The sequence below is a fragment of the Netta rufina genome (assembly GCF_964035555.1).
Source record: "Netta rufina genome assembly, chromosome: 23".
NCBI lineage: Eukaryota > Metazoa > Chordata > Aves > Anseriformes > Anatidae > Netta > Netta rufina.
Genome location: NC_140147.1, coordinates 3,692,103 through 3,719,473, shown reverse-complemented (window position 1 = coordinate 3,719,473; position 27,371 = coordinate 3,692,103). Strand labels below are relative to the sequence as shown.

Below are 27,371 nucleotides of genomic sequence, written 5' to 3'. Positions count from 1 at the left end.
TTCAATTTCGCCAGAGTCAGAGCGTTAATCCTGCCCTACTCTGGCTTGACCAGTTAACTCTGCTTTCTCAGTTTCTCCTGCATTAATATTTTAATCCCAAGGGTTTGATGTTTAAACCTTTTCTCCTGGTCAATGCCCTGTTCCCCATTCAACAGCTGGAATAGGCTAGAGACCAAAGGCCTTTCCAGATAAAGATTTGCTTTAAGGGGACTGTGAAGGCTCCAGAGCAGCACAGCCAGTGAGGGATGCAGACTGATAAAGGCCCCTTCACCATTTCAGCATCTGAAACCTGTTAGGGACCACAAGAATCTCTCAGCAGCCTCCAAACAGCCTGCTGCTGGATGCCTCATGCTTCTCTACCTGCTCACAGCAGGCACACCTGGAGCAGAGTCTTTATTGTGCTTAAAAGCAGTCGGTGTCTGCTCAGGGCTGCAGCCCTCGGGCAGGAAGCACAGCTAGGTACCCTCTCCCAGTGTCCCAGCTGGTTTTTCACTCACCGTAGTGGAGTTTCACCACAAAGGGATGGTTTACATCAGCCAGGATATCCCTTTCTATCTTTGTCCTTACACGATCACGCACTGTGGGAAAGGAGAGGAACAGCTCAGGCACTGAGAAAGGCACACAGTACCCCAGCACCAGCCTTGCCCCTAGTCCTAAAAGATCAGGTGGTTTGATGCAGATCTTTTCTACCTCCAGCACTGCAACAGTGGTCTCTTGGATACACAAAGACAAGGTATCTTTACCTCTGACTGAGGTGAAGATACTTCTCTTTCAGCCACATCACCCCAGGGCCAGCAGTGACTGCTGTGACATTTTCCCAGTGCCACTCGCCATCCATTTTTAGGACATGGAGGAAAAGAGCATCACAGTAAGACTCTCCTACCTTTCAGTGTTGCCTTCTTGAGCACTTTCATGGCATAGAGATGGTTGCTGTCTGGTGGTGTTATTTTTCTCACCAAGAAAACCTGAGGCAGAAGAAGAACACACGAGCTAAGCACTAAACATTAGCACCAGGAGCTGGATGCCTCCCAGAGTGGCAAATCCCATGAGGTTTTCAGGGAAGTGCTGTGTGTGGATGTCTCACACCCTGTCTCCAGCCATTACAGCACTCATGCTTTTATTCTGCACTTTCCTCCACCAGGCTTCCACACCTCTTGCTCCTTCCTGCAGTTATCATGGGGCTGTGACTGATGCCTGGGAGCTGTGACTAAGTGTCCTGAGCAGCCTCGTGTTCCTAGCTTGAAGCAACCACTACAGAAGTCACCCCACCTACTCTCAGCTCCTGCCACTCGGTGTCCGACATCCCGGGAGACTCACTGTGATGTTTTGACGTACCACAAAGCCTCCTGGTGACACGCCAGTTTGACAGCAAGAGCAACTCACTGTTCAGAAATCCTTGCTGTTTTTTTTTTACCTCCTTCCCTTCCCTGGTGTGCCGTACTGCCTGGTTTTAGACAGCTTCAAATAGCCTCTGCCATTCTTTGCAGTAAAGCCCACTGCTGCTGCTGCATGAGCCCTCACTGTTGGTGATGGCAACTGACTGAGACGAAGCTGAAGACTTAATGTGGGAACAGACGGTCTTGCAAAAAGACCTGGACTGCTTGAACTTTGAAATAGATAAGAGTTACAGGCTACTTCCTTCACCCTTCACAGAAGGGAAACTGGACTGTAAACAGGGGCCAAACCCAGCCCTGTTTCACAGCATCGTTTCTGAGAAGAGAGGGGCAAGCCCCAGCCCTCCAGGTCCTCAGTGCGACCAAGCAGTCTGGCAGCCTGCTAGAGGGCTGCAGGAGGTCCCTCTGCCTTGTGCCACACCTGCACTCACAAACACAATAATACTTCTTTCCTCCTGATCATGTGAAAAAAGACTTACAGGGGGGCTCTGGACATACAGCCTGGCCTTTATGAGAAGGCATCTCTCCAGCTGCCTTCCAAATTAGAAGCAGCCACTTGCTATGTGGGCTTATCAGTCAGATTCTCCTTAGCCACGATCTGGTGAGAATCAGGAAGGTGGTTACGCTGGGGACAGTCCCTTTTGTCATCTCTCTGAAGATCACTTATCTGGCATGACGCACAGGAAGAACTCAGCTCACCTTGCCAAAAGAGCCCTGGCCCAGAACCTTCAGAAGCTCAAACTGGGAAGGGTCGGCTTTCTCAGAGCCCTCCTTCACATGGTGCGTGATGTTGATTTCCTTCACAACGCCTTCACCCTGAAAAAGAGGGGACACAGTTGATTGGGAATATACTCCTGAACAAGAAGGAAAAAAAGCCTTGTCCAAGTAAGGAACAAGGATTGTAGCTGCAGACTCACAGGAACCACATCTGAGAGAACCATAAAAGCTGGTGCTTGTCACAGGTAGCTCCTGGCTTCAACATCTGGAACAAATAAGTCACCAGTAGGCTTCTACTAGGCAGCCTTGTTAAATATCCCCCACTCTCCCCAAACGCTACGCTCCCTTGTCCTTTCCTTTCTTTGAACTGCATTTCAGAAGAGTGCTTAAAAGCACCTTCCTTTTTAAGGCACTGGTGGCAAAAACAGGAGTGTTTATGCCACTAAAAATCCCACAACACAAAAATACAGCACTGTTGTCAAAACACGGCCAGGGCTGGCAAAAATCAGACATGTTGGAGCCCATCTGCTCAGCAATCTGAGCAACTCTGCAACATAAGTCTTAGTGCATCTTCAGCACATACAGATGATGCTTTTTAACAGACTCAAGCCTTCAAGAAGATTGAGGGGAAGCCAAGGTCTCTGGCACATGTTTTGTTTAAAACACATTCTTTTATTAAAAAAAAAAGAAAGAAAAAAAGAAACAAAATGGAAAAGAGACCTAATCAGCAGTACCTAGAATAAACTTATCAATGAAGCTAGACCAGAGTGGTCTGAGGAGCGTATGAGGACAGCCACGGACAGCGAGGTGATGCACAAACATCTCCTTTCCCCAGCAAAACTTGTCCACCCTCCTGGTGCATAAAGCCCAGGCACCTCGTGCCGCTTCCTATTTCCACCTCCAAGCAGGAAGAGACCTTCCACACCTCCAGCCTTGCAGCTGTGCCTTTTCTTCTACTTCTCATGGATCACACCTAGCCAGTGGGTCTACACCTAGGTTTCCTCTGCTCCAGACCTGTTCCAGCACCTCCCCTACAGCCCATGGGGAGAGCTGGAGCCAACTACCCACTGCTACAGACACCAGTCTTACTCAGGCCAGAAACCCCTTGTGGTTACACGTCTTGTGAGGGCAAGTCCAGCTTTCTTAGCACTTCAGCCCCACGTTACCCAGTGTTAGCCATGGTCTGGTTGCTATTTGGCCCAGCAATTATGTTCCAAAGGGCATGAAACTTGGTTGATCTCCAAGCCTAGGGCAGGTGTGGCCATCACAGAGCACCAGAAAGCTGGAATTATTATTTAGATTTTCCTCTTGCCAAGCGTGGTGGGGGGGGAAAAATCAGACTTCCTTTTCTAAAACTATTCAGAGACGTGCTCTGGAAGCCGCCTCGTTAAAGCAGCTTTTAAAAACAACAGGAACCAAGCTTCAGCCTCCGCCTCCCACACACGCTGAGCCCCGGCCCCCTCCCCACCCTCGCACACCTCCTGGGGAGGGCGGCTGCGCCGAGCACACGGATGTGGTCGCCTACCTGCAGGACGGCACCGCGCACCCTTCCTTTCCCACTCTCTTGTTTGCCTTTTGTCTAGATTAGGAAGTGGCTTTGGTCTGTGTTTGTTGGTAGCTCTGCTGTCTCAAGATCCCGCACCGTTCAGACACTAAGATGTGGCAGAGAAGCTCATGCTCTCGGCGGTACAGCACGAGGGGGGTGTATGAGACAGGTACGAGGACAGGACAGAAGCTCCCCCCCTCGTTGTCTTGCCTTTTGCTCTTACCATCACCTCAGTGACCGCAGTCAAACCCTTAAAACCCCCATGCCAACAAGTTCTCACATTCCATACCATCTCTCAGCTTAAACCACCCGCTTTGCACTTCTGGTTTCATTCAGAGGCTTAGCCCGTGGCAGACAGCTGGTTACAAACAGCTTCCCATTCCTGCCAGCAGTTAGCCCAGAGGACCCCACAGGCTTGCGCTCCTCCTGTGGTCCTTCCAGGTTGTCCCTCTCACTGGGAGACCCGGGATGGGACCAGCTGGGAGCTGTAGGAACGCTCCTGTGAGCACACGCGAGGGGCTCTGACCACCCCACCTGCCTCGTGGTCAGAGCATTCAGGTGCAGAAGCACAGTAAAAGGAGCAGCCGGTATCCCAAACACCCTGAGGGGCAGCTGCAGCAATACAGGGCTGGCTGCAGGCTGCCAGGGCTTCTTCCCTCCCCTCCTGCCATCTTCACGAAGACATTTGAACAAACCAAGGCTACGCAGCAACAGCACTTGTGTAACTGGGCGTATTTCACCCTGCAGCCTCACACACCTATGCAGAGAGGAGCACTTAAAATAAACACTCGTGTCCTCCTCCGAGACATTTGGACCCATCCTTGGACCACAGCCACAGGAACTCTTGTCCTCGGCCCACAGCATGACCAGCTGTGTGGCTGCGAGTGGTTTCAGCAGCCCCAGCTGCATCTCCTGGCGGGCAGAGATTTGCATGCGCAGCCTGCCAGCCAGAGCCCAGAAGCAAACATGCACACACACCAACTCGACCAAAAGTGGCATCTGTGGAGACGTTGCGGATAGCTTTCTGAGAACATCTTTGAGATGTTTGGCATCTTGCTGACACGAGGGAGCTTCCCCCAGGGACTCATCCAGTAACTTGCAGTTCAGTGGCTGCAGCTCTGGAGACCAGCTCCAGCAGCTTGTTTCGCTGCGCACCAGAACAAGTCTCCAGCACAAAAGCACCTCTGTGCCACTAACCTGTAGCACTAACAGCCTTCACTTGCACCAGGTTTCTCACCATCAGCTTCAAACCTTGCTTAACGGCACCACGAAACGAACTATTCCACGAGGAGCAAAAAGAAAAGCAAACCAGGCTGCCCCGAAAACTCATCTGAAGCCTCGGCTGAGCAAGGAGCGACCCAAAATGAAGCAAAGCAGCCCCCTGGCAAGCTGAACGAGTGGCTGGCAATACTGACCGGGCTGGAGAGCTGGCTGGGGGCAGGCAGCTGCAGGCTGCAGGGCTTCGCTCGGTGTTTCCTGTGCAGCCACAGCTTGAGGAAGGTGCAGATGCGAGGAAGCTTAGGGTCCCTCTCCATTCTCCCATCCCGCTCAACATCGCCCAGCCCCGCTGCCGGCTGGCTGCCGGGGACAGGGAGGCCCCCGCGCGCTGGAGGTTGGCGGATGGAGGAGCTGCAGGTGGTTAAAGCCCCGCTGGCAGATGCGCAGTGGAGACGAGCGACTCGGTCGCACCACGAGGCAGGTTCACGCTCCCGCTCCCCAGCAACAGGCCTTGTGGTTGGGGCTTTTTTTTTTTTTTTTTTTTTTTTAGTTTTGGTTTTAAGAAAAACAATTCTTACGGCTCCTCGTTCGCCTTTGGTTTCTCCGCTCGAACAACACAGAAAATGTGCGTGGTCTGCTAGGTTGAAGCCTGACTTCCACCTCGTACCGCACAAATCTCATGTCAGGCTCACACTTTGGGGGTATTTCCACACCAGGGGAGTATTCTGGGAACCTCTTACTCTTTTAAAAGGAAGAGAAACACTGAAGAAACCCCACACAGAAGTGTGACAGCACTTAGGAAAGCTGCACGTCTCTGCTCTTGCACTTGCATGGGGGTGATGGGTCACTCACAGCGGGATTTGTGTGCACCAATCCCACGGGCAAATCCTCTGCCATCCCTGGGGTTTGCATCTAGGCCTTTGCTAGCTCTGTGCTGGACATGAGTCCTTGCTGGGGATGGTGGAGTTAGCTCAGAGCCACCCTGGGCAATTCCATGCAAGGTGTTTTATTTGTAAAGGCAGTTCTGGAGCAGACAGTGTCTGAACGCACTGCTGCTCAAATGTACCGGCAGGACAGAAGAGAGGTATTTAGTTTATTTTTCTCCTTTTTATTTCCAACCAACCCTTTTTGCCTCATTCCCCTTCCAAACCCATTTCCCTTTGACCTTTGCAGTGGGTCAGGACAGACAGATATCTTCTGCAGCAACACCCTTGAGAGTGCAGATAAGACAGAAACCCCTTGAAATGAGTAAAATGACACCCACACACCTTTGCAATTAGAAATAACTCCGTGTCAGTATTGATTTCTGAAATCCTCCGGAGTGCACGGTTTCAAAAGAGGATCTTGGTTTGGACCCAGAGAGACTATGAATGTCTTCCCTCCTCCGCCCTGCACCGTGTTCTTTGATAACCGATAACAAAATGATTTCATACCAGGAGCCAGCTGGTCCCAGCTCTACAAAGGGAACCTCGACAACAGGCGGTGAGGTCCAAAGCCACTGGGAGGCTGAGTAGGTGCCAGAGAGCAGCGTGAAACAGCACGGCACAGCTACGAACAGGAGTCCTCGCGAGACCCAGCTCTTCCTGACACCCACCACACTCAGCCACAGCCCCACTGAAGCAGAAATCCCGTCCGCAGACGAGCTTCCACTTCCCAGGCAGCTCTACGTTGCTCGGTGAAACCACGCAGGAGCTGCAGGCACCCAACCAGCACGCAAACCCAGTGCCCTTTCTCGAAGATCTGATAAATTTTGTTCCGACCACACCAATTTTACGTGCTATCAGCCCCTGGGAGCAGAGCCCGTAAAACACGGCCAGGAAAAGGCACGGTACACCCATGTAGCTACGGCGCTGGAGCCCCCGCCCCAGCAAGCTGACAAGATCAGAAAGCTGCAGGAGACAAAAGTGACAGCACGGAAAGGGGTTTGGTGTGGGGAGGAAGGAGGAGGAGGATGAAGTCAAGTCTAGGATGTCATGTGAGCAGGTGACTAATCGCTGCTTTCTGTATTAGCAGTTCCACCTAGCTGAGACGGGGCGCTAGGTGCGTGCTGTGAGGAAGGGTTGTTTTTTTTTTGAGGTCCCTGTGAGTGCTGCTCACGCCCTCGCACATGTGCCCGTGTGAGGCTGTGGGGACCACCTGCCATGGCACCGAGCGAGAACTGCACGCACGCATCTCCTGGAGGCACCGCCTGGAGCTGGCTCTCTTACCTTGTCTGCTGAGTCCTCAAGGTCTTTCTCTATCCAAGTGATGTCTGACTTTGCCTGTGGAACAATAAACGAGCGTCAGCACAGAGGGGCTGTGATACTCTGCTCAAGTTTTCCCAAATAATTTGGTTGGTAAGACTAGGCGAGCTGTGTGCAGTCCCTGGTTGTGTCCCACCACGCACACCCCTCCTCAGGATGCGATCCTGAGCCGTGTTGGTGGGTCCAAGAGCAGGAGGAGCCGGGGGGAGCTAGCTGCTCTTAAAGCCTTTGTCAGGCTCTGACAGGCAGCAGAGAAGGACGTGGTGCTGGCGGTTGGATACACGCGTTCCCCAAGAACCAGAGCACCACCACCAAAGAGGGAGACTGACTTTCTGGCAGGTTGATTAACGTCTAAACGAGATTTTGCTCTGTTACATCTGGATGGGCTCCAAAAGCATCTGTTCTGGCAGCGATGTCCCCAGTTTCCAGCACGGCAGAGAAGTCTGGCACCCCAGTGGTGAAGAGAGGGCTTCTCCTCAAGGGCACGCTCGGCATTTCTAGAGCAGCCAGGAGGAACGTATTCAAATAGAAAAACTCACCACATCCCTCGAGGGCAGGGAAGGGAAGGGCAGCTCAGCTGCTCTGACAGGTCCCTGAGCAATATTAGAAATATTATTTTACATCGCCTCTGGGACCAGCCAGAATTCTGTGAACCCTTCCAGTGAAAGGCAGAAACATTTGAAGGGAGCTTAGGAAAGAATTGCTGCTCAGCTAGGAAATGGACGCTTCTCCTCCCAAAAACTTGGATGGGGAAGAAGTTTTTGGATGGACAGAGCTTAGATCCCTACCCTGCTGTATTTTTACAAATGCACGTAGATAAGCTGTGGCAGCTAGATGCTTTCATCTGGTTTTGAGAGAACGAGCTGAAGCTTGAAGAGAAAAACCACCCCAAAAATCAAATCGCATTTGAAACATTTCCCCTGAGAGGTCCGTGTCTTCGGCTTGCAGATGAGATAAAACGCGTGTGACTGCGCACAGAAGGGATCTAAGGAGAGAGTCGAGCTGTGACTTCTGTTGTTCCTTTCAGAGCCGTTAGTCAGCACGCCGAACACGTGGGAGCCCGCGGCGCTGGCAGGGCTCTACGGCGCCGAGAATGTCACCGGGTGGGCGCAGCGTGAGGCAGAGCGACTGCCACTGGCTGCCAGCAGGTCTGAAAGTAGGACAGGAGCTATGGAGAAGCGAGAGAAGAAAAAGCCAGCCCTGAGGGCAGGGAGGAGCCGCAAAAGCAGCGAGATCAGAGCTCAGAATTAACTGGTTTTAAGCTCCGGAAGGACTTGATCAGATCGGAGGGGGCCCTCGCCTTCGCCTCGTCCCCTCCTTTCTCCGCCGTGGTGCAGGAGTGGCCGAGGTCTCTTTTGGGAGGTCTGGGACAAGGTGGCTGTCCCACTTGCCATGGGGGGAAGCCGACGTGCTCGGCAGCCAGCAGAGCCCCAGCTGAACCCCTTCCCGAGCCCTAGTGCCCAAAAGTGCCCACAAGACCCTCACGGTGCCCCTGGGGACGGCACACACTCAGAAGGGAACCTGCTCCCTCACGGCTCGGGCTCCCCAACACCTCGCGGGGAGCAGCGAGCGCCGTGCCCGCCGGGGAAGGACTGGCTTTGCTCCCAAAGGCACAGATCGCTGCGGGTCCACCCCAGCAGCGCCAAGAGGCTGCTCCAGCGAGCTCTCAGCCATCTTCCGACGCCCACGGCCTCGGGGAGGCCATCTTACACAGATCCCTCCGCTGGGAAATTACAATCACCACTCCTGGAAAATAAAAGAACACCCACGGCCGCCGACCAGGTTCGAGTCCAGGAAGTGGCAGGAGGCAGAGGAGGAGACAACTTCTTTTGAACTTCTCAACGCCGCGCTCTGCCTGCACAGATGGCTCAGACATCCTGCACCAGGGGCTGGGGACACGCTCGGTTTCTTTCCAAGACCAAGTTCAAAATACAAGTCCTCTCTCCCACTTTCCCCTTTTTTGAGGAAGGATTTTACGAGCCAGAAGCCGAGAGACAGGTTTGTTTTTGCTCGCATTTTGTCACTTTGCTGGTTGATATAGTCACATCTAAATGCAAGAAAAAAAACTGCAAGAGCTAGAAACAGATTATGCTTTTGGCATTTCGCTTCCTATTCATCAACAACTAACCAGAAGCTGTTTTAATTTCTGTTGCTTCACACATGCTCTGGTCCCAAAACATTCCCAAATTCTGGCAGCACCTAGGAAAGACACTTCTTAGAAAGCAGCTTTACCATCGGAAATGCCTTTCCCAAAAGCAAAACCTGTTAATTAAAACTGGACAAGGTCTGGCTCTCCAAGCTCGGGCGATTCGCCGACTTCTCCCTGCGCCCTGCAGAACAGACAGCACGGTACTGCACGCAGAGCAGATATTTTACCAGCTCGACACTTGCCTCCTGGATCCTTGGCTTGCTGCGGAAGAGGAGCCTCAGCATCTCCAAAGCTTTATGCTGCTATTCTCCCATAGTTTGCAAGCTGCCTTCCGAACTTAGAGCTCTCTGCAGCACCCAGCCGAGCACGAGAACCCCAAGTAGTAGTTACGTCACTGGGATGTATTTTGGGAGTTTTCGCTGAAAGGAAACTGTGGTTTCAGATGGGGAAATTGCATTGTGTGGTGATCGCTGCGCAGCACCAGCGACCAGAAGACAACACGAGGGGACTTTGGTGGTGCTCAGGCACGGCTCCTTCCATCAGCAAATCTCAGCGGGCTGCCCAGCAGGACGGGTCCTGTAATCCCATTCCACACGCAGGCATGCAGAGAGAGCAACTGAGCACACTTGGCTCTCCCCACAGCTACACTGCCCCGTCCTGAGGGGCACAAGTGATGTTTCCAGCCCAAACGTACCCCGTACATCGGGTGTTCAAATGCAGGCTTGCACCTCTCCAGGGAAGGGGCCAGGAAGAGCCATTTTCTGCACATTTTCCCCGTTTGTCCCTGCCCCGTGTCACAGCCTCTGCTTGGTCATCTGCATCCTGCTGCATCAGGTCTTTCAGAAACCGCTGCGAGGCCCCAGGCGAGGTTTGCACACTGACAGCTGACAGGGTTGCACAATCCAGCCTGCTTGCTTCGGGGTCAGCTCCTGCGCTGTGCCACTGCCCCGTGCAGTGCCCTCAGACATCCAGAGGTGTCCTAAAGCAGCCAGGGGGGAGGAACTGGAAGTGGCCAAGTCAGGCAGTGCAGGCACGGGGACTAGCATGGAGGGGAAGGAGGGCTTCAGTGCCACGGCTCTGAATTAATTCTCTCTCCCTGTCTGTCTGCAAGGAAAGCGAGCCGTGTGCTTGCTCCCAGTTCCCACCAAGAGGCCATCTGCACTTCTTCTATGCAAAGCAGGTGCCCTAGGTGGCTCCTGGAGCAACCCTGCCGTCTCACCAGTGTCACTGCGAGGTCACTTGCTGTTTTACACAGCCCCGCTAGCCGTGCCCGCTCTGCACCTCCCGAGTCACACTTGCTGCTTTCAGAAGTGACTGCTCCTGCTGCACGATGTGGCAGGCTCACAGTGTCCACAGCTGGCAAGCTGTGCGGTGCTGCCCTGGGCTGCAGCATGAAAACTGCTCCCAGGCTGCAGCTGTGTCCTCACGGGAGCATCCCAACGGCTCCTTTCCACTTACACAGCCTGGTTCTTGGGGATCTCCCCCTCCTCCTGTGACAGGAGACACGACAGACCTCAAAACAATTCCGTAGCGGGGAAACAGAGAAGCTGGAGCTTACTTTTGGGCAGCCAGGACTCGTGCAAGGAATTAAAGCAGCTCCAGAAGGCAGGCCTGCTTCAGTGTGGTCGTGAGAAAGCATGACTGAGTATCTTAGATTGTGGTCTAGCCTCTCTTCTTATCAGTCTTCTGACCTATATGTTAACCCAGCTGAAGCTGCAGCACAGTTTCATCCTCACCTCTTTTTGCCTTGCCAGGACCTTGCTCAGCCCGCCTGCCCCTCCTCTCACCTACAAACAGTGCGCTGAGTTCCTGGGGCTTTCCACAAGGAAGAGGCCCACCCTGAAGTCCCTCTGCTAAAGCCAGGGAGCAGAAAGCAGTCTTGGTTGGAAGCAGAAGCCATCTTCACTTCAGGTGCTGCAAACAGCCGCGATAGGAAAGGCTGCTGAAGGAGTAGAAACCTCAATACTGCGTGCTTTGCTCCCTCTGCTCCCACAAGAAGGGACCAGGACCAAATATTCCATCTGTTAGCTGCCTGTACGGTGGTACGTCTAAAGCAAGAAGCATAAATCCAAGGAAAACGCAGCCCAGGCAGGCAAGCTGTGGGTCTCAGGGCAAGGAACAGCCAGGCTGAGCCAACACAAGAGCCTTCTGCTGTCACGCTCCCAAGTGACCTCGTGCATCCGTGCTGAATTTGACACTCTCAGGGCAGATTTAAGTTGCTTTCAGGCCTTACTCCGTATTTTTTAAAAAGCAAAAAGGTGGTGACAGAAGTGGGCTTGCCAATTCTTTCTGTTCTATACCCATGGGTCCTAGGAGAAGCGATGATGCTATCTGAGCAGCAGTGGGCCAGACGCTGGCACTGCAGCGCCAAGACGCGGCTGTAAGCTCAGTGTGAACCTCCTGCCGTAAGCAAGAAACATCCTAAAAAAGACATCACCCCAAATCCAACGGTGCCAGGTCCAAATGGATCCCAGCGCGTGGTTTAAAAATGCTGTAATCCGATTCTGTGTCGGCAGACAAGCCTGTAGGGCTAAATCCAGCAAATCCTAACGTCAGCTCCATAACCAGGACCCCCTGCTCACTTGCTTTAGACCCGAATACCCAGGGGACTGCCTCTGCCTCCCGCCTGGATCCAGCTCCATCCCACCAAGCCCTGCAAACACCGGCACAGCAAGAGGGGAGGGAAGGCTCGGCGCTGCACGAACAGGAAGCCGATGGCGTGAAGAACTGCTGCCTGAGGAGAGGCAGCTGCTGCCATCTCAGCACGCTCCAGCAGTGGGCTCGTGCCCCAAAGACCGAAGCGAAGCCTCAGCAGAGGTTTCGGCTGCGGGCCGGGCCTGAAGGTCTCAAGCAGGAGCAGGATGAAGATGACCTCTGAGCTCTTGCAGCCCAGAGAGAACAACTGCTGGGGGTGCAGCTCTCTCCAGTGCAGCCTGTTCCTGGGGGCTTGCAGGAAGGTGCCAGCCTCAAGGGCACGGAAGCTTGGTGCTCCTGAACTTTTGCATCAAGTTATTTTGTGCAATCCACTTCGGAGCGATTACCGCCCCGCTGAGCAGCAAGTGCTGGTAACTGGGGCTCCCACCCTAGAGAGTGCCTGAAATAAACGGGAAGCAAAGGGATCCTGCGAGCTTTCACAGGAAACAAGTGTGCTTTTTGCTCTTGTAGAGAGCAGAGAGGCAATGGCAGCACAGAGGCAAAGGCAGCTCTGTCTGGAACATTATTTTTTTTAAAGGTGGTGGTTCTCAAAAAGGGGAACAAAGCAAAGAAACCTCACCAGCCACTGCTCCCCTCCTGCTCAGCCCTTATTTGGCAGGGCTGACGGACGGCTGCTCTCGTTTGCTAGCACAGCAGCAGCAGGACCACCTCCTTCTGCCTTCGCTCCTTTGGTGGGTCACCTCCAGGAGCTCCTGGGGGCACCCAGGTTTGGTCCCAGCATGAGAAATCCCACGTGAGCACCCATCCCTGAGCTGCACAGCTCCCTCCTGAGCAGAGACAACACTTGTGCCCTTGCAAGCGAAGGGCTTTGGCTTGTGGTACGTGCATCTGAGCAGACCCAGCAGGCAGCACGGAGGGTGCAAGGAGCTGTTTGGAGAGATGGGCTCAGGAGGGACCAAGAGGAGGGAGATTTGCCAGAAGCACACTCAGCTCTCAGGGCAGAAGCCATTTTGACACGAGAGGAAGTGCTGCCCACAACAACAAGATGGTCGTAGCAGCAGCTGCAGATTTTAACTCACTTTCTTGCCATCTACTAACTTCCAGGAAAGCGAGGCAGGCGACGCTAGCTACCCCCACAGGAAACCTGCCCTCCCACCCGCGCCTCTCTCTCGAGAAGCCCGCGGCTGCTCCTGGACCTTTTGGGAGCTGGCTGCCCCGGCAGGCTGAGAAATGTCACCGTGTACCTGCGCTAACCCGCAGCACAGTCACCGCCCCAACCACCACCTCTGCCAGCCCTTGCTGGGAGGGGAGAGTAGGAGCTAGGTCAGAATAAGCAGGAGCTGTTACTCCTTGTTTGTGTAGGGGAGGGAGCTGTTTCTTGGCCTGCCAGGAGGGCAGATTCTTCAGAAAGATGGAGTGTTACAGGCTGGGTTTGAACCCCGCTGTTGGCAAGGACAGTCAGTTCTTTTCCTGAGAATTTCACAATAACGCCGATCTCGGAAGAGACCTGGAACAGGCTTTTGTGCAACCTGTATCAACCAAGGGAGGCTGCAGATTTGAAGCTGAAAAGTGGTAGCCAGCAGTATTAAATCCGGGTTTTGACAAGGTAGTTCTCACTCCAGTTTGGAAGAGAAGTTAAAAACCAATGTCCAGCCAAGCAGAACATTGTGCGAGATCATAATGATTTAAAAAACAGCTTGGAGAATTCAAGAGTTCCTCTTTTTCTAATCAAGCAGGCATTTCAGTATCACGGTTGTATTCAAAGATTAATTTACGAAGCCACCTCTCTCGTGCTTACGCATACCACACAAGCAATTAAAGAAAAAAATAATAATAATTTGAAACCTCAAGCCGATTTAAAAACCTTTCTGCCCAAGAGGAGAATCTGTCCTGATCTCTTGCACATGTTCCAACCGGTCTAATTCCTGCCCACGCTCCCTGTGCCATCCCAGCTCCCTCAGCACCGCATCTGGCCTCCCTCGTGGGTACGAAACCTTGTGGGCTCCAGTTTTCCTGCTCCAGCATCATCCAAAACACAGCCAAGCATTGCTGCAGGGCTGCCTGCTCAAAGCAGAGAGCTGACCGCTCTTTCACTGTGCCCTACAAGCCAGGGTTATGTTAGTTTAGTACGTGCTTGCACTCATCTACAAAAGGTCACGGAGAAGAGATGCAACCTCTCGCTTGAGCTCCTCAACCACTTCCATCCATCCTCAGACCAGGAAAGGCTGTAGAAGAATTCACTCCTGGAAGGTGCATAAAAAGAGGCTGCAGAGGCAGGGAAGAGCTGTACCCATGCCCTGCTGAGACACGAGAGGAATCAAATCGGCTTTTGCAAGAGGAGGGAGAAACAGGACAGCACAAACATGGGCAAAACTTAAAAGAGGGAGAAACTTAGAGCAATCCCAGAGGCAGATCTGTGGGGAGAGGCAGCTTTGTTAGCCCTGGCACGCTTTAAGCTCACGCTGAACAAGGTATCGGCTGTTTTGACAGACAAAAGCCTCCGCGAGGCCGCCCGAGCGCGCGGGGTGGGGGAAGGCAGGGCCCACCCGCAGGGCGGCTTTGAAGATGGAAGGCTTGGACAAAGTCACTTCTACAAACACGGATAAAGAGCACCGGAGACTTCGGCAACTGGAACTTCCTGATAAGTGGATAACGAGGGGGGTGGATTCCTGGCAGGGAGCTTTCAGGCTTGAGGTTCGCAAGAAGGGATTGCGGAGAAAGAACAGCGCTGCTACGGGAAAGAGGCACGTCTCGCCCCGCGCCAGCCCCGGGGACTGTTTTGTTGGTCTCCTGGAAAACAAAACAAAAAATGGGGCAGGGAGAAAGAGAAAAGAAACGCAGGACACACAGCTAGAGCTCTGCACAGGTATTTCTGAGGAATGCTGGTGTCACAAACCCTGCCTGTCACCTCTGTGCACCAGCTCTTGCCGGCAGCTGGGAGCAGTGACTGACCAGCTCCATCGCGGCAGGGATAAGGCCAGGAAACTCCCTCCACGTGGCTTTGAACAAAAGCCACAGAACTGTTCACGCCAGGCATCAGAGCATCCTAGAAGCACTCCGTCATTCTCCTTGGGGTAATTCCTCTCCAATCCGAGAGGCAGCCAAACGCTCAACAGAAAATTAATTCGGTCCCCCTCGGGAACAATTCTGCTGCCCATCTGAGCCGCGATCTTGGCTCCCCACAATGGGGTTTATAAGCAAATCCCTAAAAAGGGAAAACTCAAACCAGGACGGTCCAGTTTTACCCTGTTTGGTGTTTATTCAGAGCAGTTCCACCCTGTCTTTTTTTTTTTTTTTCAAGGGCCCCTTCTTTCAGCAGAAAGCTTACTTCTCTTGTACGCAAGAAAATGACCCACATCTTCTTCCGTGGAGGTGGATGGAGTTGTAACAGGAAGGAAACGCTGCGAAATCCCGGAGGCTACAAATAGATACCAACGCTCTCCGGCAACAAACAGCAGAGCAGCAGTAACAGAGCACAGGATTTCCCAGCAGAGCGTGGTGGCAGGGCACCAGGGCGTGCAGCTTGGGCTGTGTCACCACCAGAAAGGGGCTGAGCAAGTGGCGGGGCCCGGAGGCACCCCTGCTGCCCTGCCACAGGCTCCCCGGCCGGGCACACTCCAGCAGGTGGCACTCAGAGCTTCTTCAAAGCCCAAAGCACATTTCTGAAGAGCAGAGAGGGATCGTTTCATAAATACCTTCGTCGAAACATCCGGCAGCCCTAAGATGGGGAATTTAGGAGTTGATTAAGGGATAAGGTGTTTTCTCCACCAAAGGCTGAGGCTGAAGGAAGGAGGAGCCAGAATTTGGCCTGCCAGCGGAGCTCTCACAGCAGGGCAAGCCCTCCTGCTTCACAACATCCTTGCTGACCCGCTCTGCTGCTGCCTGACTCATCTGACCAGGAGCACCAAAATATCTGCCTAATGCCAGAGAGGTCAGGTCCCTTGTGGGACAGAGGGGAGACAGAGCAGAGAGCCTCAGGCACAGGGATGCCCCTTGCACTCCACAATCTCTTCCCTGCTCCTGGCCCTCTCCAAGGGAAGACATTCTGGCACCAGATCCTGCAAGCCTTTAAAAAAAAATAATAAAAACACTAATAAAATCTCTCCACCCTTTCCAGGCACAAGCCACAGCTGGCCAGGATCAGCTGACGAGGAACAGATTGGGATAAAGATACAAGCTCAGGCAAAAGATCTGCCCAAAACCTGGAGACTTTCTGATAGCTCCCTGGTGCCACTGCAGCCAGCCACGAAGCTGCAGCTGCAAGAAGAGCACTGGCAGGGGGCAGGACTTTGCACCCAGCAAAATGAGATACCAGAGAGGAAAACACCTTCAACTGCTGGGAGATAAGGAACTACTTAATCGTGCAGCTTCTAAAGGACAAATTGGTTCCCGTATAGAAAGTGCAAAGGATACTGCGAGCCTTTCCTGCAGCCCTATGGATTCTGCTTGCAGGCAAAGAGGAGAGGGAGTCAGTCTGTTAATTCGCACCAAACTCAGATCAACTTGTGTGCTGATGGTGGTAAAAGCAGAAGACCACGGCCCAGCTTTCTCTAAATGAGGAATCCAACTCCTAGGAAGCAGCCCTGAAGCACTATCCTCCACCTAGGCCCGATGCAGTTGTGCTGCTTTCAGTGCCGAACGGGCAGGCTCTTTCTAACCGGACTGGAAAATACAGGGCTGCTTGCACAACGCGGACCGAGATCGCTGCCCCTGGAGTTATCGTGGGCTGTGGAAACTATTCTCTATTGCAGGAACGCTGGAATTCCACACTCCTCCCACAACACAGGCTGTGGGCAGTTTTCTTCTTGCAAAACGTGAAAGTCTCGGGTCTTGCTGGAGCCTCTGCCTGGTGAGTCCCAGGTTTGGGTACACCGAAAGCACCCACCCCTCTCCTGCCCCCCAGGAAGGACAAATTGAAAGTAAAGTTTCACACGCTCAGATGGTGGCTTAAAATCAAAACCACATCGAAAACACACCCCGAGTTGTGTGGTACTGACAACCTTGTGAGAATGTGCAGGATGAGAGCCTGCCGCGGCAAAACACAGTTTTTCATCCGACTTGAAAAAAAAATACTGTGGCAGCCAGCAACCAATCCCTCCACTGCTCGGCCGTGCCACAAGGCACGCTCCTGCTCCGGGTCCCTGGGCCAGGATGGCATAAAATGAAGATTTCCAGCCTTCTCCTTCCCAAATATCACAGTAGAGGAATTACAGACACCTTGAATAGCAGGAATATCTCATCCTGTTTCTCACATACACAAAAACTGCTATTTTAAGGAGCTTCTTTCTTTCTTTCCTCGCTGCCCTTGCCAAGACCCACGGCTCCCCTCTCCCAGCGCTGCCCACACAAGCTAACCCAGGAGAAGCAGGACCCCCAAATACCACAGCCACACGACCCCAGTCTGTTTTAGCACGCCGTGCTCCTTGGTGGCCTGCTGACAGTGCACAGACATCGCCTCCCCCTTTCTGTCACCAGATCCTGCATATTCCTCTATAAGTAGGCCAGCCCGAGCAGTTCAGCCGCACACACCTCTCCTCACAGCGAGGGAATCGATCCCAACACATCTCGGAGTGCTTACGGGAGCACAAAACCACTCTGCTCGCAGGCAAGCCAGGATCCCTTGACCCATGGCAGAAGCTTTGCTGAAGTCTAGGTTTCAAGTACAAACGAGGGATGAGTGCCCTCATTTGCTGTACCTGAAGGTGAGGGGGATGTTTCCTGGATGTGCACTCTGCGACTGGGGAGGGATGGGCCCAGATTTTGTGCTGCACTCGGGTAAACCCTTTTTGCCTCAGAGCAGTGAGATCAGCTGGAGTTTCTCCTGAGCCCAGCCAGCTGGGAGAGTGCCTCTGCTTTCCTCACCGTGGAGGCAGTGCCAGGCAAACAAGCGAGTAGCTCTTACTAAGGGCAAAGGGGAAAAGGAAGGGCCGCGGGCCAGGCAGGAGTCCTTACAGGGGAGCTGGGGCTCAAAGCTGACTGCGTGCAGAGTTTGTGAACACTGCCTTCCCCCCACACACTTATAGGGCCAGCAGGAGCTGTTCTTGCTCCCCGAGCCACCTCTAGGATGCTGTGATCTTGCTGCTGCAAGCTCCATGGGACAGCCCGCAGCCTCAGGCAGCACCGTGCAACCGGGGGGAAAAAGTTATCGCAGCTTCACCTGGAGCTACAGAAGGCATTTACTGCTCGTGTCAAAACCACGCTCCAGCTTCCACATAAAGCCGACCCTTGTAAAGCTGCAGGAGCTTCGGAGGCTGCCTGCGTGTGCAGGAGGAATCCCAGATGTGCCTCTGAGCCAGCGATGAAGCCGGTTACCCTCCAGCAAACCCGGAGTGAGACTCACAGCTCTGTGCTTAGTAACACCTGGCCAGGGCGGTGTGCTCCAGAGACCCGGGTCTGCTCTGCGCCTTTTCCAAAATCTTTAAGATTTTCAGTTCTTCAGTTTGAGCTCTTTGGGGTCCTCTTCAGCACCAGCACTGCTGTCTGCCTGGGCACAGAGGCAGCTGCCACCACTCCAGCCCCCACCCCATCTTCTGGGGCCAGTTTCTTTCTACCTTTCCCTTTCCCTCAATCAGAGGGAAGAGCACACAGCTCCCCTAACCCTCCAGAGAAGCGCAGGCAGAGCTCTGGCTTTGCTCACGCTTCCTCCCAGGTCCACAAAGAACTTGACTCCACTCCAGTGCCCTCTCTGCCCCCTGCAAAGTGCACCCATCTGCCCCCCCAGCTCCATCCTGAGACACGTGGCTGAGGGGAGGATGGCAGGAGGATCCCTCGCTTTGCTGCAGGCTCAGGAGAATTCACCCCTTTGAACTCTCACCGGGAGATGGATGACACAGGCTGCCTCCGGGGGCAGATGGATGACACATGTTTCCTCCAGGTACGGCGTACAGTAAAAGAGGTGTTTTTTCTTTTTCCCCTCCAGTTAAAGAGGCTTCCCGGATGCAGAATCTGAGGCAGTTTCTGTTAACCCCTGAGGTGGATGGAAGTGGAAAAGGAGAGGGCAGAGCGGTTGTGATCAGTCACAGCTCTGCGGGGCGTGCTGTGCAGGAGGGCTGTTAGAGCGCTGCTCGCGAGCTCTGCAGCCTTCGCTGCATTCCTCCTGTGCAAGTCCTGTAAGCTGACCCCTCTTCAATTATTCATTAGAGTCTGCAGCTCATCAGAGACTCTGCTCCTCAAACAGGCATTTATTTGTTATTTTTTTGAAAGAGCTCAGAAGCTTGCTGTTAACCATCACCCGGCCTCACCAAGGACGGAGAGCAAACGTTCTGGCAGGACCGAGGCAGGCAGCTGTCAGGCATTACATTAAAAACAAACCCACTTGATTACCTCCACTGACAACACGGAGCAGCCGGCTCAAACCCAGAGCTTCACCACTGACAGGCTGGGAAGCAGCACGTTGAAAGAGCAGCGATAGCTGCAGCTAGTCCTCGTGGTGGAGAGGGGAAGGCAGATTGCCAGGCAGCGCTAAGATGTTCTGCTCCCACCAGGTTAGGCCAGGCCTCGGGGTCTGGCCCAGCAAGAGAATTCTTTGCTAAGAGGCTGGAAGCAACCAAGAGGGGCACTGGGCAGAGAAGAGATGTGCTGAGATATCCATCTCTTCCCACATTCGATAGCTCTCTAATTCTTGGAGAAAACAGCAACAGCTGTACAAACACACCAGGTCTCCGTTTCAAAGAAGAGCATTTCACTTGTTTGTTTTAAAACCTTTCATTTTAAGAGGCTGCAATTGGAGTCGTGTCCTGCGCTGAGGCTCACACACCACTGGGCTTCCAACAAGATCCGCGCTCAGCCTGGAGTAAGAGTTCGCCTGCAATGCTGACAGCATGCAGCAACAAGAGCCCTCCGTCACCTGGACACTAGAGGGGCACGCAGGACTTGTCCCTGGTGGCCACCCACTTGGGGATGCAGCTCCAAAAGCTGTCCGAGGATGTTCTGCCATGCAGGCAGTGAAGCCAAGCAGCAAGAGGCAGAGTGCTGCTGGGAAGCAGAGCTATGACCAAGCACTAACATGCTATGCCGTGATGGTGCAGCAACAGACTTCTCCTCTGACATCCTACTGGAGGAGCATGAAAAATTCTGCTTGTGCCCAGAGGTCAGAGCAGGATTCCTCACCAGCAGCCTGCAAGAAACCGTTGCACGTCCAGTTTGAGCCCAGCTGCTTGCTGCCACCCACAAGCACCTCAGCAGGTGCACAGAAACCCCGACAAAAGTAGGAACCAGCCTTATTCCTAACAGCAGTCTGCTGCTATCAAAGCACACAAGGACAGGAACAGAGCAGCCTCGTGTCTTTCAGCTGTCAGGTAGATGGCTACGATTCCTTCAATCATCCCAAAGAATTACTATTCAGAGCTGTGATAGCGACTCTCCTTTGCCATCACTGGAGCTTTACAACCGGGTGTTTCACCCACAACGACACGAACTAGTGTTAACACTGACAGTGCAGGTATTTCTCTGGCCCAGCAAGTCCACGTCCTCAGCTTCTGCCTTTAGCTTCCCCTGTTGGAGATGATGCAGAGGACGATCCTCCTGCAGGCTTTACCTGGTCAGGACACGGGGATGGATCAGTAGGAGTTATCCAGATCTGGGTGAGAGCTGTGTGTTCCCCCTTGCTGCCTTCCTGCTGGGGTTTGCTGCCTAAGAGCAAGGCCCAGCCTGGCCAGGTGGGGCACCTCGTGCCTGGTGTGCAGAGCAGAGCAGGTCCTCGCTCCTGTCTCAAAGGTCTCTTTTATGGCGCACAGCAGAGCTGGCAGAGGTTACTCATTCACCTCCCCAGGTTCCATTGCACCCTGTGATTAACACCCAAGAACAAGCTGATCAGCACTCCCAGCCTGCACCTCCAGAGAGAGAGAGAGTGGGCACACTCAACACTGCAAATCCCCTCCTCTGCTCTTCATTATGAAGTGATTTCGCTAATTGGGTGTTGTACTTTTACGTACAATTCCTCACGCTTGGCACCTTCATGGAGTACATGCTCACCCCTCAGCCAAACTGGCTGCAGAGCACGCTGTAAAGCCCCAATTATGAGAGTTTCCATTCTTCCACTCAATTCAAGCCTTCTGCTGCCAATCCCCAGCTGAACAAGGACAAATCTTCAGCCTACCTGACAATTAAAATCTAGAGAACATAGGAGAGAATGAGATTCCATATCAAAAGACCAACAAACAGGGCTGGCAATTAGCCCCTGGCACAGAGCAGCTTCTGAGAGCATGGCACAAGCCCTCGTGTTCTGCTGCTGACCACAGAAGCTGCACCAAAACACTGTGCTGACTGCACTGCTGCTATCATAAAGCCAATGTCAAATTTAAACTGTGTGAAACACCCTCACCAAAGGAGAGATGTTAAAAAAAGACATCCTCACACCTAGCTTTTCCACAGACCTCCTGCTCAACGCAGCTGGATTAGCACTCTGGTTTTAAGGATGTGTCCAGGACTGCTCGGCAGACTGCAAACTGCTCTAACAGATACACACTGGGAACGTCCAGATAAGCAAAGATCCAGACATTAGCAATTTAGGATTGTGCTCACTGTCAGGAGAAGGTTTGGCTTGGGATTCCTATGGCCACAGAGCTGGAATGCTGTTGGGATGCCCTGACTGCAGAACCAGGCTCCTTTCCCCCATGACCACGCAAGGGGAGGCAGCTGCTCTGGATAACGCTCTGCCCAACCTGTAGGATCTTGCAGGCATTTCCAAGATACTCAGATAAACTCACCAGGGTATGATGCTTGCAGGGACTTGTGTACCGCAATTGTTCTTGAAAGGTGGGAAGCCACGCGGGAATAAAACCAGAAGTTGTTGTGAAACACACCAGCTGTCCCGGGAAGGAAGCGGAGCTGCAGCTACAAAGGCAACCAGAAAATATCGGGCTATTCCCACACCACAGGCAGCCTGGCCCAAAATTGCCCCTCGCTGCATCTGCAGTGACCGTTCCGTTGTGTTTCACACCCAAAGGCCCTAATGTGCAACAGGTGGGAGAGAGATGAGGCAGGCATCAGGCTGCATTGGTCCTGTGCCGCCAGCTGCCAAGTTCCCAACTCTTTTGAGGAACTCTTGGACTTCCTCCTTTTCAGAGTTTCTTTGGTTGTTGCCCAAGCAAATAAAGATTTTACTTCTGGCAGCATCCTGCTCATGGGGACAGGAGGAGGCATGGCACTCGTGTGGGCGTTGAGGAATGGCTGCTGTTGCTGCTTTGGCCTATTTTTAGAAGAGATCACAGAATTAGCCGCAAGAGGATCGCAAGTACAAACGTGGGATAAAGGTGCCTCTTGTCCTTACGCACAGCTAGAAGATCCTGAGCAACTTTCAGCTTGCAAGTACACAACCTCAGATGTTTACCGCTGCTTAGTTCTCCTTCTTTAGTCCTTGCTGTAGGTAAAAAGCAGGAGTCAGCACCAGATTGCTGACGTCTGCTCCCAAGCGAACAGAAAAATACACAGATACCGAGCTAGCTGCCTGCCTGCGTCCCCCTCTGGAGCATCAGAGCTGGCTCCGAGTGCCAGTTGGCCCTGAAGTTTAAGGTATGTGTTTATAGTAGGGATTTCATTTGTCTTTGTGCTGGTAGAACATATACACCTTGTACAAACTTGGAAAATGCGGCAGAGGTTATTTCAGGAGCGCGTAGCAGGGCTTCACACATTGAAAAGTTACCGAAAATGGGATTGTCAGACGCTGCTCACAGGCATTTGGGCCATGGGGCCTTGGAAAAGTACACAGCAGGACACCTGCACACAGCACAAGGCTCTTGTGGTTCCCTTCCCAGCCTGCTGCGGGATGTTGGACAACTTGTCTGCTTCTCTGCTCCAGGCTCCTCAGCTGCAACGGGACCTTGACTCACGTCTCACAGAGGGACAGACGTAGACACAGAAAAGGCGAAGAAAAGCCCATGTGCTTTTTGGCTCTTATTTCATGATCTTTTTGAGGGGCTGTATCTATGACTGGGCTCAGCCAGGCTTTGTCCCAGCGACGTCCTTCAAAGAAAAAAAAAGTCTTCAACTGTTTTTAAAGCAGCATCCTTCAGCCACTTTCACGGGAGGGCAGATTAGCCAAGTGTTTGAAGATGAAACAGGCGAAGTCTTGAGTTTTAGAAGCCCAGCTGGCATCTAACCAAACGAGATGCAGATTTTCTTCTGTGCCAGAGACACAGACGCAGTGAAGAACCATAAAACCATTATGCTCAGGGGAGAGAAGTGCAGTGGCATTGACCCGAGTTCATCCAACCCGTCCCATATTTCCTGCAGGCCACTGGAAATGTGCCCAACAGCTAGCCCAGGAAAGCAGAACAGGTAGTGGAGATGCAATGGCAATACTAGAAGTTTGGTGTAAGCTTCTGGGAAAGAACTAGCTGAAAAGTAGCCGGTTGTTTTATGCTTAAATTTCTTTTACTACAAACATTATGGTAACCGAGAAACAACACAGGAAGCCTCCATGGCCTTTAGCATGAACAGGGATTCAGAGACAAACTGCCACAGGGCACTCAACGGGTGTAAAGAACGGGACAAACTCTAGACAGGCCATTCAGCAAGGTCCCCAAGCCAAATCAAACATGGAGAGTCATTCTTCATAATTACAGCATGTGTGTATCAGAAAAGGGAATACTGAAAGGCTTGTGCTTTTAGGGCACTGAAATTCCTGTTTTGCTGCCCTTCTGCCCTACAGTGTCTTGCAGGACAGAGAAGTAAAGGCTCAGTGTGCACTAGTAGGAAATACCCGTGTTAATAACATCAGTCCTCAGTCTTCTACTTGGAGAGGGCTCAGATCGGAGTAATCACGTCCTTCAACATCACGTTGCTCATGTGGGGAGCAGGAAGACAGCAGATCAATCCCCTCTACCACTCCCTGCTGCTGATAATGGGGATGCAGAGGGCAACGTGACAGGTGTGGAGCTTCTCCTAGCTCCACCAGGGCAAGAGAATAAACAGAAACCAGGCACTCTGCATGGGCAGCTGTGCCAAACCCATCAAATACTCTTGCATTTCTCACCCCACCTGGCAAGATCTCAACAGAGAAGCATGTAAATATGGCACTGAGACACCCCAGGGATTCTCACTTCTGGCCCTCCTCTACAGCTGCTAGTCCACCTCCGGTGTGCTAGACTCAGGTGGCCCTTTGGGAAACTTCCCAGATATTTTGGATGACCAAAGGGACAGGAGGAAAGAGGGCTTGGCTTTCCTCTTCCTCTGCTCCAGTCCCTCATGCTCCTGCATGCACTCAGCCAGATTACAAAGCAGCAGCTTACAGGATTTAAAAATAGCCTTCCCCAACCCATTCACCAAGTCAGCTCACACACCACATGCAGCTCAGAGGGATGAGTGAAAGACTTAACCCTGCTGCATTTTTACCTTGGATGGAGGATTCCCACTTTCTTCTGGAGCAGCCTGCCCATTCTGCAAAGGAAGAGAACCTGCTGTTAGCACACACCAGGCACGGAGCACTCCTCTCACACCCCCTGGAGCCTCTTTGCTCTGAGAGCATTTCGTGCTGGACAAACAGGGGGATGCCACATTCATACACGGTACGAGAGGGTTGAACTCTTCCCTTGCATCTCGGGGACACAGCAAAAGACTCTTTCTGCCACGGGAAAAAGAAAAAAGCACTTGTGTAAACAAAGCCTCTTGCTCAGGGAGTCTGCAATTAGGGCTGCAATTGCTTGTGGGGTCAGCATCATCCCTGCACTCCTCAGGCACAGATACCGGGGTTGGTGTGTACAGGAGTCCCACTCTCAGCTGCATGTGCTGCAGGGACTGCTCCAGAGACAGAAACCCAGCGGTGTGGCCGCACTAACCCACCTCCAGCACTCCACTGTCACTCCGGGACTCACGAAGAAGCAAGCAGGGGAAATCAGGTGAAGACAGGACAGCAGTGCTAGCATGCAATTTACAGCCTCACAGCCATTTTGCCTTCAGATTGGTTTTTAATATGAGCTTTTATCAGTAATTTATTACCTTATCACAGCTGGTATCACTGCAGGAAATCGGCACCACCTGGCTTCAGGCCACCTTTGGCCTGCAAGTCAAGCTTCTGTTGCTGGGGCTCTGTACAAAGTCACAACAGGTGACCTGAGCTGCCTGCAGTGGCACCGGGCCAGTCACACTCAGCGCTGAACCGCAGGCGTATCAGGTTCAGCACAGCACCGTGCCTGGAGGAGCCAGCAGAAGCAGGAGCAGAAGTGGGTGGGATTTACTTGGAGATACTGGGAGCAGGGTAAGCGTGTACAAAAGGGTTTCTGCAGACTAGGGAGAAAAACAAGGGCACGATGATTTTCCTTTGACATCTATTTGCACTTGTCTCAGGCTCCAAAAAATCACGGAAACCCTCACTTTACCTGGAAGAACAAAGCAAATCTATTCACCCCTCTTTAGATTTTACAGTCCAATACAACACGTTTGTATTTCAGCCTCAGATTCCTAGTTGAACGTTTGGGTTTCACTGTTTTTAAGGGAAAACTTGCATTTGCTGATTTGCAGGGAGCTTTGGGGCCACTGGGAAAACCTCCTGATGCTGTGCTCTCTTCCTACAACATTCACTCGGTGCTTCCACTCTCCTCCTTTCCATAGGAGGTCATCAGTGCTGTGTTTAAACTGCTTGTGTACCTACTTGCAGCTAGCTCGTAATGAAGGATGGAGCACTGAAGAGCTCAATTTCTGTACAAGCGTGGTTTTCAGATAACTCAAACCACAGCCACCGATCTCCATGGGTCTTCCTGTTCAGCTCTCTCCTCTCCCGACTCAGCCCAGCCAGCACAACCTGCAGCAGCTCCCAGAAGAGCTGAGCAGAGAACTGCCACACCAGCTAGGGGAAGGAAGACCTGCCCCAGCCTGATGCTGGCCCTGCAACATTTACATTTATACAGAGTCACTCTGAGCTCCCCAAGTCCCCTTAGTACCACTCACAACGGGGTTTGAGCTCCTAGGATTTTCAGGCAACAACTGAAATGAAGTCATCGCACACCGCCACGCACCAAGCTCTTCCAGAGGAACACAGCCCTGATGTTTACACAGAGCTATTAGTGACATTAGCACACCGAATATCTAAGAAATGAAGTAAGAGTTTATGTTTATGTATATGCTCCACGAAGAGGGGGAGACACCGTGCTGAAGACAGCCAGACTTGGAAACATGCTCGTGTTTACTGGCTCAGCTGTCACTGATCAACAATTTGTAAGTTGCTGCTAATCAAAACCATAGCTCTGGGAGGGCTGTTTATGTCTCAAACAGCTCGAGTCCCATAAGAAGTACGATTTCCATGTCAGACAGAGAAATACTGCCTGGCTCACGGTCTGGAGAGCAGATCTACAAGGCACGTGTCAGGAGAGGGGATGAGTTGATGCATGGGACAAGCTCTTATTCCCCTGGGAAGACCAGCATCTGGCAAGCAAAGGCAGGGTCTGTTCGAGCCCTCAGCTTCGGGGCTGAGCTGGGAGACACCAGGACCTGCCAGAGCTTTTGAGCGCGGCAGTTCATCAGCTCCCTACCCCGAGGGACACTTGTTCCGTGCACTTGCTGCTGATAACAATCGATCCTACCTGGGAACGGAAGGGACGTGGAAACAAACAGAACAGTGGCCGTTCTAGGGAGGCTTCCTGGGCACGTAAATCCGTGGCCTTAGCGAGATGAAGCTCCTAATGCGACAGTCACGTTCTCGAGCTGATGTTGGATGGATTTGTAAGGAGAGAATTGCAGTATTTACAGCCAAGTGTTTTCCTTCTACCCGAGAGAAGAAACAGAGCCTTTATGCCCTCATATGGGATTCGAGAGCCGTTTGTAAGCTTCCACGATGGAAACACGCTCCCAACTACAGACTCACCACCTCGCAGGATAACATACAGCTATTCGCCGCAGCACAAGGAGAGCTGAAATAGTTGGAGGGTTTCTGGGTTTGACGTCTGTCTCTTTAAAATGCTGTATTCCTGCACTCCCCCTGCATACCACTCACAGCATGGTAGCGAGTGCATGTGTGTTTGCCTCCGATTGTGCCACAGCCACTCTTAGAGCACGTTGTTCTCCTGCTTGGAAAGGAGCGGCCTCGATGTCCTGCTCGGAAAGCAACCCCCAAGAGCTCCCTGCAGGCAGCATCTGCTGCAGGAGGGAGGCACGGTGCCTTCCCTTGGGTGCCCACGGCAGCAAGGAGCCAATGCAGACCGAGCAGGGCTTGGTCCCACGTGCCTCGCCAGGGGCCATGCGCTGTCCCTGTGGCTTTCCAGCCAGCACCGCTCCGTGGCCGAGGGACACGGTGATTGCAGAGCTCATCTGATGGCCACGCGGGGTGGCAGCCCGGCAGCAAGGGCAGCTCTAGCTGAGGATGTCTGGGAGGTAATGCAAAGGCCCTACCATGCACACGCTGCTCTGAGAACTTCTCTTCGTGGCATGCAGAAAAGTGTACCGGGAAAGAGGTGTATTCAGTTACATAACTGCCAGCCTGGCTGAACCTGGAGATATTTATCTTAGGGCATCTTGCA

General features: G+C 52.8%; 1 protein-coding gene across 3 annotated transcripts in view; it reads right to left on the bottom strand.

The window, feature by feature from the left end:
* The window catches only part of RPS6KA1 (ribosomal protein S6 kinase A1), a 41,333-nt gene that overhangs the window by 10,484 nt on the left and 3,478 nt on the right, over positions 1-27,371 (bottom strand). The window contains exons 2-6 of one of the 3 annotated variants that reach the window (XM_084300637.1): positions 24,256-24,300; positions 7,083-7,136; positions 2,094-2,210; positions 884-965; positions 498-578 (exon numbers count right to left, since the gene is read on the bottom strand). In XM_084300637.1, the coding sequence (XP_084156763.1) occupies positions 498-578; positions 884-965; positions 2,094-2,210; positions 7,083-7,136; positions 24,256-24,300 (379 nt within the window). Of the gene's footprint in view, positions 1-497; positions 579-883; positions 966-2,093; positions 2,211-7,082; positions 7,137-9,503; positions 9,633-24,255; positions 24,301-27,371 lie in introns of those variants that run through there. The other 2 variants (XM_084300639.1, XM_084300638.1) reach the window with 2 other exon arrangements.